Here is an 11993-nt window from a genome sequence, read left to right on the forward strand (position 1 = left end):
ACTGTTCTCCTCTTCACACGCCCGTAACAGTGGTTTCTCACAGCCATGCTGTAGCACATCCCAATGCTCAGGTCTTTCCCACTCAGCCCCTTCGAGCTGGGGAGCTCCCAGGTACCTGCAGCACCCCCGGGCACCCCTTGGGGCACCCAGCCTCCCCCAGCCATGCTATAACCCATATTATAAGCTTATCTATTACAAGGTACGCGTACAATATAAAGCATCGACAGTAACTAGAAGCCAGTTGGGCGCCAGATGTCCAGGGCAAGGTTGGTACAGCCGGCGTCTGGTTCACCGGAGCGCCCCTGCTCCCGGGGAGACGAAGCGCATTACGCAAGTGCATTAAGCAGATGCCGCCTATAGACACAGGATCGCAGGAAAACATTAAACACCGCGGCTCCGCGTTCCGGAGGTGACAGCCCGCTAAATCCCACGGGTTTCCCCGAGCCTGGCTCTGCTCCCCCCCCCCCCCCCCCCCCCCCGCGCTGCGAACCCCAACGCAGCAGCCAGACGCTCGCAGCTGCTGCGGCAGCGGGGCGGGGCGGAGCGGCGCGGCGCGGAGAGGAGCGGAGCAGAGCGGAGCGGCGGGGACCGGCCCCCGGCGCGGCCGCGGCCGGCGGGGCGCGGAGCCGTGCGGTAGGTATTTAAGCGCGGCGGCAGTGCCGGGTTGGGGAGTGGTGGTGCGCGGAGCGGTGCGCGGCAGCCCGCGGAGCGGAGGTGAGGGCGGCGCGGTGCCCGGGAGCGCGGGGTCCCGGCTTTGGCGTGCCGGGGGGGGGGGGGTGGCGGTGCCGGCGGTCGGGCCCTGCTCCGCTCGCCCAAGGGCATCACGGCGGAGGCGCCGTCCCGGGGCTTCCCCAAATCAAGGGGCCGGTGACCTTGGCCGAGCGGAGCCGCGTACCCTGCGCTGCCATCACCAGCAGCAGCTCGGGAAGGAGCGCTGGAGCCAAGGCCTTAGCGCAGGAGCAGCAGCTGTAACGCCTCTGGGGTTTGCTCTGTGTGCCTTCCCCAAGGTAGCTGTTGGCTGGTGGCATTGCAGAAGGACCTACAGCCTTGAGCAAGGTCTCCCTGGACTTGTTGCTGTAGACCTGTGGTCAGAGATTTCCAGGTGTCATTGGTGATGCAGCTGTCGGGAAGATGGTTTGCCTTAGCAGGGATTCACTGAAAAGAAGTCAAACACCCAGAAGTAAAAAGGTTGAAGTAAGTGGGGAGTGGTGGAGGAGGGAAGGTGAGGGTGCCACTCGTACCAGTGTGGTGGCAATGCTTGCTATTTGCAGATTTCTGCTCTGGTTTTCTTAGAGTTGCTGGTTGCTTAGAGTAATCCCTCAGTGTGAAGTAGGTGCAAGAGTACCTCCCTGTTGTATGAGCGGAGTTGGGATAGTATAGAGGAGGATCCCTGTAATAAATGCTGTTACTTCATCAGTACTCATGGTACTTTTTGGACTGTGTATTTTAAAATGCTTTAGGAATGGGGATATTTGTTCATCTTTTGCTCATGAATATCATGAGTATGGCAAAAATAATTATGTCTTGAGAGCAATTCTGCGAGTCCTTGGAATGATTTCTAGGTGGTGTGGGTTTGGCAGGGAAGCTCCGTACAGAGCGTGTACCTTGTTCATCTAGCAGCAATGGGAGGTGTGGTGAAAGGCTGCCTGGAGAGCAGCTCAGGGCCACAGGAATCCTTGCTCCGTCACCCCTGTGCCCAAAAAAGCATCCAGGACTTCTGATGTAGTGAATGGTGCCAAGACTCAGGTGTTCCAGCTGACGGATAGGAAAAAGCATCATTGCTCTGCAGTATGTTCTGCTGATCCCATTTTTACTGAGCTTTTAATTTGTGTAGTAGTTGCATACCTCAAACCTGGCCACAGTCCTGGTGTAGAGCTGAGTGAGTATCCTCCAAAGCAGCACCCCAGGAGGAGAGGAGCCCGTGTGGTGGGGCTGTGATGTGATGCTTGGCTGTGTCCCTGCAGAGGGAAACCCGCCTTGCCTTGCTTGCTTCTCTGCTCCCACTGCCTCACATGTGTGTATATAGGCATGTGCAAACCACCTGAAGTAAGATGTCAGCAGGTCACTCTGGAAACCTCCTCCTTTCTCTTCACCTGCGCTGTCTGCTCTAGTTAAATTCAACATAATCCAGCCCCTACCACTCTTCAGGAGAAATCAGCACGGTGGCATGTTGCAGTGTTGAAGAGCCTTGTCTTGCCCTGCTGTCCAGCTGAACAGGAGTATTCCCTGTGTTCTCCCCTCCAAAAATTAAGGATGGCTTTGCCCTCCTCACACTTGAGGAGTATTCTGCTATATCAATAGTTTTTTCTGTTCAAAACTGTTTGCACATAGGGATGAAGGGGCCTGCAAGGAAGTTGTTCCTTATTGCATATATGGAGTTAAACCAGTTTCTGTGAAAAACGTGAAATCTCCCTTTTTACTTATCTGCTGCAAGTATCTCACTTCATTTTTCTTTTCCCCTTGTAGACCAATAACCGGCATGGTGCAACACTGCTTCCTTTCATTAGATCTCAAAGGAGATGCACTTGCACAAGAGTTTGGTACCTGTTTTCTACTAATGCCTGTCATAACTATGACAGTATTCACCTTCTCATGTTACATCTAACCCAAGACCAGCTATTATTTCCAGCTGCTTCAGAAATGACTCAGAGCACAACAAAGAAGTCTGAATAAAATAAGTACATTTGAAAGTAAATCTTTTTTGTAGAGCCCAAACATCTTAGCTATTTTGTTTATACAGTGATGTGTTTACACAACCTTCTGAACTTTAAGTCCCCTTGAAGGATCTAGCCGATGTCCCAAATAGGAAAAGTCCTGCAGGAACGGAGGCTTGTCACCAAGAGCCAAGCCAAAACTCCTCTAAGATCCCTCCTGGAACAGTTCTTCAAGAACTCTCAATTTTTAAGTATTTGCAATTTAAACCTGGTGCTAGTCTCTAGTCACAAATTTGAGGTCTTGCTTGGGAATCGGCTCATTGAAAACCATGCTAATAAACTATGCTTATGCTGAAAATACAGGGAAAGCTTGCCCTGAAACTTCAACTTGCCAATTTACCTGTCTTCTCTGGCAGTTCTGCTCCAACGTGCAAGCCCTGTCATGGGAGGGGGGACTCGGAGGCCAGAGAAAGCTGGAAAGGAAGGGGTTTGTACCTAAATTTTAAGCAGCAGCTAGTTATGTAAGAAAATGGCAGAGAAAACTTCAGAGGGAAGAACAGAAAATTCTTTAAAAAATTAATTTGGCCTTGGAAGAAAATGGGACAGAGCTGCTCCAAGATTGTTTTTGTTATAAAGGAGCTGCATCTTCTATTTCCTCTGCACCTGAGTGCAGAGACAGGAGAGTGCACCAATAAATAAGCCAGACTTCAAAGTTAAGGGAGTTTTTAATTTTTTTCTTTTTTGCTAGAAGCAGCCTACAGTTTTCAGAGAGTAGTTAACTCTCTGAAACATTAACTCTTTTCAACTGCTGTGCTGTTAGTTGAATGGCTGGGAGCCTCTCTCTAAGCGAGATAGGTGCTGCAGATCATCCTCTCTTTTCTTGAGGGTCAACAGTTCATATATCACATTTAAAATTACTTCCTGCATTGTTGTAGGCCATCATACACTTGATCTGTGTACACGATAACTTGACTGAAGGAACAAATGCTATTTCAGAAATCATCTGGGTGTACCGCAGTCCAAGTGGAAGGACAGTCTGACCAGAATCCATTTGCTCCGGTTACAGATGTGTCCATGCAGTAAATCACAGCACCAAGCTAATGCTTGGGAGTACAGTATTACCGAAGAGCTGTTGAAGGAGCGTGCACATGAGGACTAGTCTGCATTCAGAGCTGGAGACGAGGAAGTCTGGCTCAGATTTTGTGCAGGTGTGGCATTGCCATTCCTGTACTGCCACTCAGTAAGTGTTTTGCTGTTTTGTTTGAATCTACCAAAGGTAAAAGGAAGACTTTGTCAACAGCGCAAGGTGTTTGTTAGATTCCTAGGTCTTGTATGCATTATGTAACTTTTTCCATTTAAAAGACACAAAATGGCACCTACGCGCTACCACTAATGTTAGCAGGAGGGAAGGTTAGTGTTGACAGGTTCAGAAGATGTTGGAGTTCCTTCTCCTGAGCAAGGTAAAGCAGAAACATGGCTGAAAATGCCATTGCCTTTTCTGCCTGTTTCCACTCCTGAAGTATTTTTCCACTCCTGGAAGATTTTTTTCCAAAAAAACCCCATAGGCACAGTTGAACCATGTTCACCCACATGCAAAATGTCTGAGTCATGTACAGCAATAAAATTCTACCAGCTCTGAACTTCATTCTGGTGTTGCATAGATGGTGGCAAGAACAAGTACGTAAGAAGAGCTTACAATTCCTGTAGCACAGTAGCTGGCAGTAATGTATGGCCAAGCATGTGATGAGGTGCTGATTCAGGGAGATGAATGCTGAGGAAGAGAAACCAGAGATGGCCTTGCTGCTGCTGTGCATTTTTACTTCAGAATTAGAGGAAGGGGGTTAGTTATTAAGATCTATATGTAAAGACATTTTTAATGGTGCACAGTTGTCCACAGTGGGAGCTGTGCTGTGATTATTGTTCTCATTCACTTTGTCTGGCATTACCTCCCTGTGAAAACAAGCTTTAGGGTACATTTAAACATCCATGTGTAAGTACTACAGTAACCTGAGGGTTCTGCTTGTCAGCAGGTAATAGGCAGCTTTCTAGGCTGAGCTGATGCTATATGGCCACGGGCCACGCTGCGTATGGGGAATCTGAGCAGCACAGATGCAACAGAGGAACAGACTGAGACGGTGTCCCCGGGAAATGCTGGCATTCAGATTCTCTGCACCATTTTAACTGCTGCCTCATCTAGATTTCTTGATTACTGGTCCACAGGACCTGTGTTTAATTCCTTATGTGCTATGCTTGGTGCTCGCTAAATAAAGCATATTAAAGCAAATGCATGATGAACTGGGAACGTGAATCCCTTTGTTCTATTTGCACTTACAGAAATGTCGGTCTACATAAAATCAGTGGGTTCATCCCAGAGTTATGTTAGCATTAAGAAGGACAAGACTGGTGCCTTGGATAAGTCAGGATATTCTGTCTGAGTAACAGCAGAACAAACCCATCTAACACAATAAAACAACAAATAAGTAAGAATGGTTATAGATAAATAACTTGCAGAAAGGATATTTATTTCAAATACCCAAAGGGCATAACTATACATTCCTCTAATAGCTGAAATTATTCACATATTAGACAACTTTAAAATAGTTATTGCACTTTGCCTCGTCACATCTGCCATTTGGAGCCTGCATATTGTGGGTGTCCTGCACAGGAGACCAAATAGAAGCCTCAGGGGCCTGGAGCAGGGTTTTATTTAAGCTTCACCATGACTGCAATCCCTTAGGATTCTGCGAGACCAACCAACTCTTGCTTCTGTGCTATCACAGCAATTATTTAGCAAATGGCCAATTTTTAGCCAATTAAATATTTGTATTTTGGGGATGGATTGGCTGTTTGCTTGTTTTTCCTTCCTACCTTGTTCATGACACTTGACCCTACTTCACATTGAAAGCACCAGAGACCACCTGTTTAATGATTATGGGGCTATCCCCACTCTAGATAAAGTTATCTAGACCTGAATATATGTTGGAAACCCTTTTTCTCTATATGTCTAAGCCAACCGAACTCTTCTGCTGAGGGTATAAGGTGTTTTTCAAGCATTCTTTGGAAACCAGTCTATCCCAGTTCCCCTGCAAGAATGTGGGTTTTTTTCCAGAGGAATTTCCCAGCAGGTGCATTTTGCCAGGTGCTGTCAGCCACCAGTCAGACTTGCAGACTGCTAGTGGGAACAAAGTCCCCAAAACCCTGTAGCTCAAAACAGAAATTATATAGTAAAGTACCTAACACTTACATCACATTACAACTCTAAACGCTAGTGCTAACACTGGGAACTACGGTTATTTAATTTTTTAAATTTTTTTTTGAGATTTAGGCATGCTCCTAAATGAAACCCAGGACTTTTTTTGATGATGATTTATCTTTTCAGCTGCCCTAATCAGAGACATGTGTCAACAAGCAAGAAAATCAGGTTGCCACTTAATAAAAGCTGCTTTACAGGTTTCTCTTCTTGCTTTTTTGCTTGGAGGTGAAATTGCTGAAAATAATTTGAATATTGCTTAATGGCTTTAGAAGCTGAATTCTATTCATTTTATTCATAGCTGGTTGTAACAGTCCCATGGCCTCTAAACAGGAAGGCATTTCCACAATGCTGCTGAACACTTAAATTCAAATTTGTAGACAAATGAGCACTAAGTTAAAATTGCATAACAGCAAACTATCTCCTGTTCTGGAATATTGGGAACTGATGAGCTAATAATGCAGGACCCTTTCAACTCAGAGCGCCACCTGATTGCAGCATTAATGTAATAAAAATCAGTAATGCTTAAAAATGTAAGTGGAAGTGTCTGCAGGGCAAGTCCTGTTGTAACATAGAATTTTTAGCCTCAAGAGTTTCTGTTCATGTAGTGATCTGCCATTCGCTTTGATCATTGCTACAAGGTAATTGGCGTGGGTGGGAAGGCTGCCTGAGACCTCCGGAGGTGTGGAGCTTTGGGCTACTGCTTATGCTTAAAATTGGCCTTGAAATAATGCAAATACCTTCAGAAAAGGTATCTATGTCACAGTAACGCAGTGGATTCTTGCATACCACTGACTGAGTAGTTGGTATAAGGTGGCCTTTCTCCTTCCCTCCTATGTTTTCCTTTTATAAATTATGCATCTCGAATTACATTATCCCAGGACACCCCTCATGTTTGCTGCATTTCCAAGACAGTCCTACTAATGGAGAAAGTCTCTGGGTAGATTAAATGCAGGGGAAGCGCCTTAGCGGTAAGGCCAGAGACTGTAATTTGACTGTTTGTCTTTTATTTATCTCAACCTCTATCATTCATTTGGAGACCGAGTGGTCCCTCCATTAAGATGGCTTGCATTCTTGCTGGTAGTCCAGGGAGTCCCGTTACAGGTCTGTCTGAGTGCCTGGGGATGGGGATGGCGTTATCCCCCTGTGCCGTGAACAGAAAGAACTGAAGAAACACATGCTGGCTGCTAGGACTTGGTGACCCAGCTGAATGGAAACACAGTCCCCAGGCTGGAGAAAGCGTAACAAGGACTTTGGTATAAATCAAAAGGTTTGCTCCTTATTTTAATTACTTCATACTTTATTCATATATCCCTCCAAGACAGCAATGTCTAGGAAGTGATAGTGGTGAGTCTGCAGCCTGGTAGACTGGTCTAATACCAGTAAAATCAGCTTGGGGAATTCTTTTCCCATCTTTGGAAATGCCAATATACCAGCTCTGCATTGAGATATACCGGTGTGTGTGCTGCTGCGGGCAGAAAGCTCCGTTCGCCTGGGATCTCTCCCCCTCAAAATGACTGCAGCACCCCTCTGATAACCTCGTAGCCTTAAACACCCACTGCAAGCGCTCCAGCCTTGCAGTTCCTCTGTGTGCAGGTCAGGCTTAACAGATATTTACCCAAGAAAGGTATGAGTTTAACTAGCACAGGTATAACCCCAGTGTAAATACCATAATCCTAGATAGCATGAGAGGGCCTTTATCGTTTTCCTTTCAATTCTATAGGAAAGGGCTTAACCTCTTCATTGAAAAATGCTGCTCTTTTTGCAGAAGGTATAAATAGAGACACTTTTGGCTCCCAGTGAGTCACAGTTTGCCAGCTGTGCCATTTCTGTTACAGGCTTTGCAATATTTACAAGGCTTTAAGGCCTCTCTTGAGTTCTGCCTTAATTTATCTGAAAGGAATCATCTTCCATTCATACCAGGCCAGAAACCAATGGTGGCCTTTCTCCTCAGCCTGTGCCCTTGCAAGTAAAGCTGTTCACAGCAAAGACAGTCACTGCTAGATTTAAAATGTAAGTGATCTGTCCCCCAAAAAGCATTGTAGGTGGCCTCTTGGCCTAGGACATGTAGTCTAGGAGGTACAGAGAACGTGGAAGGGAAAGGAATGGACTGCTTTGGGAGAAGGAAGGGAAAAAAAAGATATATTGGGGTAGGTACTGATGGTTGGAGGGCACAGAAAAAGAGGAGCTGGTGGACAGTAAATGCTAGCTGGGTGATGGGGCAAGTACAGAAAGTTTTCTGCATAAAAATCAGCTAACACAAACAAGCCTCCCTCCCTTTTTTAATGCACGCTGTTTACAGTTTCACCGCGCTTGTTGCCAGCAAAGAGGTTGGGTTCATAGGGGTGTTGAGAGTTGAGGAGCAACTAGGGAACAGACATGAGAAGGTCTGGACAGGGAGCCGAGGGATGGGAGGAGAAACACCGGGAAAGGAGCCAGCACATGGATGAAGGAGGGGGAAGAAAGACAGTCAGCTCCCTTATCAACAGCGTTGGACAGGCACTTGAAGTGCCAATTCAGTCAGGCAGTCTGCCACACTTAGGGTGAGCCTGCAGTTGTTGCTTTCCCAAAGAGAAAGAAGCAAATATCTACCTTGCAGTGTCTCCAGACAGCGAGGTGTAAGTTAGCCTGGCAGGATGCTCCACTTGTAATTTAATGCAGGAATGGTGAACTGGCAGTACCAGTGACCTAAAGGAAGAAAGGTGGAGAAATACGATCTGTCAAGGTCTGTGCACTTAACAGTGCATCTGTCAGACAAACATTTTACACATCAGTAACCAAAGTAAAGCTGTTACAAAACAAACCAGGATCCTTTTTATTGGTAATTTGTCTTCCCTTCGGTAAATACCCACATACCACCAGAATATATTGTACAGTCTCCAGAGGCAGTCAACCATGAATATTGTAATATATTTGTCCTATACCAGTGGCCCATCATTATTATTAACCACAGGCCGCAAATTTTCCAGTGCTACCTTAGAATTTGTTGCCTTAAAGGGCAGAAAATTTCTGTTGCTCAAAACTCACTACAAACACAAGACTGGAGGGACATGACATGTCCGAGCATCTCTGTTCCGGGCATTTTAGGCAACAGAAGTGTAGAACAAAATGATACATTGGAAAGTTTACCAGCAGGACTAAAATTTGCTGTGTTCCCTTTTACTGTAAGCTGACCTGGTCAGCATGCGTGTCCTAAAACTCAACCCCCAAAATAAAGGAGTCCCTCTGTGAAGCCTCGTAGAGTTGCTTATCGTTCTGTCTCTGTATTTTCTCTAAGTAGATGTTTTTAGCCTGAATTTAAAGATTATTTAAAATACCAAAAAGCAATTTTAACAAAAAACAGTAAAAGGCAAAACCCATTTCCTAGTTAATACTTGCTCAGCCATTCTCTTTTCTGTGTGGAGATGGGCAGGATGAATGCATAAATGTATTACCTGAAAGGAAAATCTTTCCTAGACTTCTAACTGACATTATATAGTATTTTAATCTGTAATGTATCTTATTTCTTTGGAATGAGCTGAAAAAACTTCTTTAGATTACTTTTTTCCCTCCCTTTCATAGCTCATCTTTTCTTTATTCCCAACAATTGCAGAATAATAAAAATTATCATCAAAAGTAAGCAGAGGAGTTTTTACAGAGCAGTACTTTGAATTTCATCTTTATTACAGAGCATGAGTCTGCCGTCCACATTTATGGAAGCTGGCCCAAAGCCTTCCCTTTTAAATGCCTATCTCCCTGACTTCCACGTGAACCTTGTGCCTTTGTAAGCTAATGTGGTTTTAATTCCTACTTCAGAATGAACAGCAAAACTCACTTATAATCAGAACATAAGAATTGAGAGTGCCCAACTGATACCGCTTCAATAACTGCAAGTAGCAGTTGCTAGACCTAAAGGTTGTTTTCCTCTGCTCCAGGGCAGCAGAGGCTGGTGATGGCACTGATGTGTTATTTCTGTTTGAACTGTATTTTATGTAACAATTGCATGTGGTATCAAACTTGCATTTGGTAACTTGCATTGGTATCAGCATTTTTTAGTTCCAGGTCTTTCTTTCCACTGCAGCTGTAATGCAGACTTCTCTATTGTTACAGGTCATCTTCTTAAAAGCACTGAAAGCTGAAGATGGATATTAAGCGTGTGAAGGACTCTATCTATTGGCTGTACTACCAGTACCTACTGATCACCTGCAGCTACGTGCTGGAGCCCTGGGAGCGGTCCATGTTCCACACCATCACCGTGACTGTTTTCGCTATGGTGGTGTACACGGCTTACGTCTTCGTCCCCATCCACGTCCGCCTGGCTTTTGAGTTCTTCTCCCAGATATTTGGAGGCCAGCCTGAAAGCACAGTTTCCATCGTGAACTGAACTTGCCTGAGTAGTGATTAGCACCTCTTGCAACTTGTGAAATGCAATGTCTTCTTCAATTTTGTGTATTTATTCTGACGCAGTTTTGCAGTTATGAAAATACCATTTTCTCTTACAAAACATGGCTTGCTTAACAACCGTAGCTGAAAACCAGAATAATGCACTGACTACTGGCTGCACAGTCCCTGTTAAATGAAACACAGGCCAGCTTTTGCGGCATGATAATGCACACATCACCTGGAATGCCACGTTTATCTAACATTCAACTCGCTCCCACTTTCAGCACCCTAATTGAATCACACTGGGATGTATGAAACAGCAAAGACTGTTTATGATGGCTGCGAGGAGGGGTACTACACTCGTTATACGCAAAGTAGTTCTGCCAGCAGAGTGCAGTGGCAAACCATACCATGCCTTCTTTGACCCAGGTTAGAGAATATAAGATGAGTAAACAGTATGATTGAAGTACTAACATCTGGCTGGTTATTGACTTCTGTTTTTTAATGGATGAGAGAGGAAATTAGAAGAGAAAGTAATAGCAGTATGAACTTGAATCCAACTTCTTGCATTTAAGTTGCTGCATCTGAGTTTAGATGGTCTAAGATAGTAGAAAACCCATACTACAGGTAATCTTGCAGTTTACTGCAAATGACAGAAGGAAACAGAACTGGCTCTGTTTCAGTGCACTCCTGCCGCCTCTGATAAAAGCCAACACATCTTTTCTCTCTGCTCCCGTTCACCAAGGCAAGCAAAGTGCAGGTGTGCACCAGAGGAAGGTGATCCAGCAAATAGAGTGGAAGTAATATTTTAATAACTGCAGGGACGTCTGCGTGCATAAAGAGATCTCCTTTATAAAGAAGAAATTAGATTTATTGTAATTGCCTGTGGGGAGTTTCTTGAACATAGGAAGGTTTCCTTGGTTTTCACTCTACACCTAAATCAAATGTCAATGCCAAATCAGAAGTTATAGCTATACAGTGCATGTATCTAACAGCTGATGCTACTGTTAGTAGAAGTGAGAGATGCAAAATGTAAATAGCTTCCAAATGATGTTTGCACAGTTACAGGATTAAAAAAAAACCCTCTTAACTTCTTTATCAAGCTGCAGAGGGGTCCTGCATGCTTAAAAGAACCTGTTTGGAAATGAAGACATGTTTTGAAGGTTGAACAGATCTGAACATGTGTATGCAGTTTTTTCAGAAAAAAATAAAATTTTATTCTTCAGAAACAACATTTCAGTGCATGACTCAGCTTTTCCTGTATTTTCTATTTGTTCATAAATATCCTGGATGTGTGTGGGCCAGGCTGACACCATGGCAAACAGATTAGTTGTTGCGAATGTTTTGGGGCAAAGTTTCAGAGCCCCTGAAATGGATCCATGTGTGGAATGCCATGTTCATCCTCATTAGTGCTCCAGCCCAAGGCCTCTCCTCTATCTGGTGGGGGGGGAGGAAAAAAAAGGAAAAAAAAAACACTACCAAAAAACCAGAAACTTCATTGAAGATCCTGCTTCGCAGACCTATTCACAAGGTCCTGAAGGCAACTCTCGGAGATGCGCAGGTCTCATGCTCATAAGGAGCCACGTTCGTCGTATCATAGTTGCTAGTTGTGTTCAGGCTCTGGCTCACACCGGAGCCACTTGTTCATATTGCCAATACCAGCAGATCATGGATGTGCCTGAATTCTCCTGCGGACAACCACTGATGTGCTTCAAATTAAGGCAACA

At 44.9% G+C, this 11993-nt stretch overlaps 1 protein-coding gene across 1 annotated transcript; it reads left to right on the top strand.

The window, feature by feature from the left end:
* The first annotated feature begins 647 nt into the window (after positions 1–647).
* SPTSSB (serine palmitoyltransferase small subunit B) lies at positions 648–11498 on the top strand. The gene is made up of 2 exons (XM_075761627.1): positions 648–714; positions 9994–11498. The coding sequence occupies exon 2, from the start codon at positions 10025–10027 to the stop codon at positions 10265–10267; it is 243 nt and encodes an 80-aa protein (XP_075617742.1). The 5' UTR covers positions 648–714; positions 9994–10024; the 3' UTR covers positions 10268–11498.
* The last annotated feature ends 495 nt before the right edge of the window (positions 11499–11993 follow it).

The sequence above is a fragment of the Balearica regulorum genome, chromosome 9, assembly GCF_011004875.1.
Source record: "Balearica regulorum gibbericeps isolate bBalReg1 chromosome 9, bBalReg1.pri, whole genome shotgun sequence".
In the NCBI taxonomy this organism is placed as follows: Eukaryota; Metazoa; Chordata; class Aves; order Gruiformes; family Gruidae; genus Balearica; species Balearica regulorum.

What these genes read in the sequence shown, in the direction of transcription:
- SPTSSB (XM_075761627.1), top strand. Translation starts at nt 10,025, where the DNA reads ATGGATATTAAGCGTGTGAAGGACTCTATCTATTGGCTGTACTACCAG.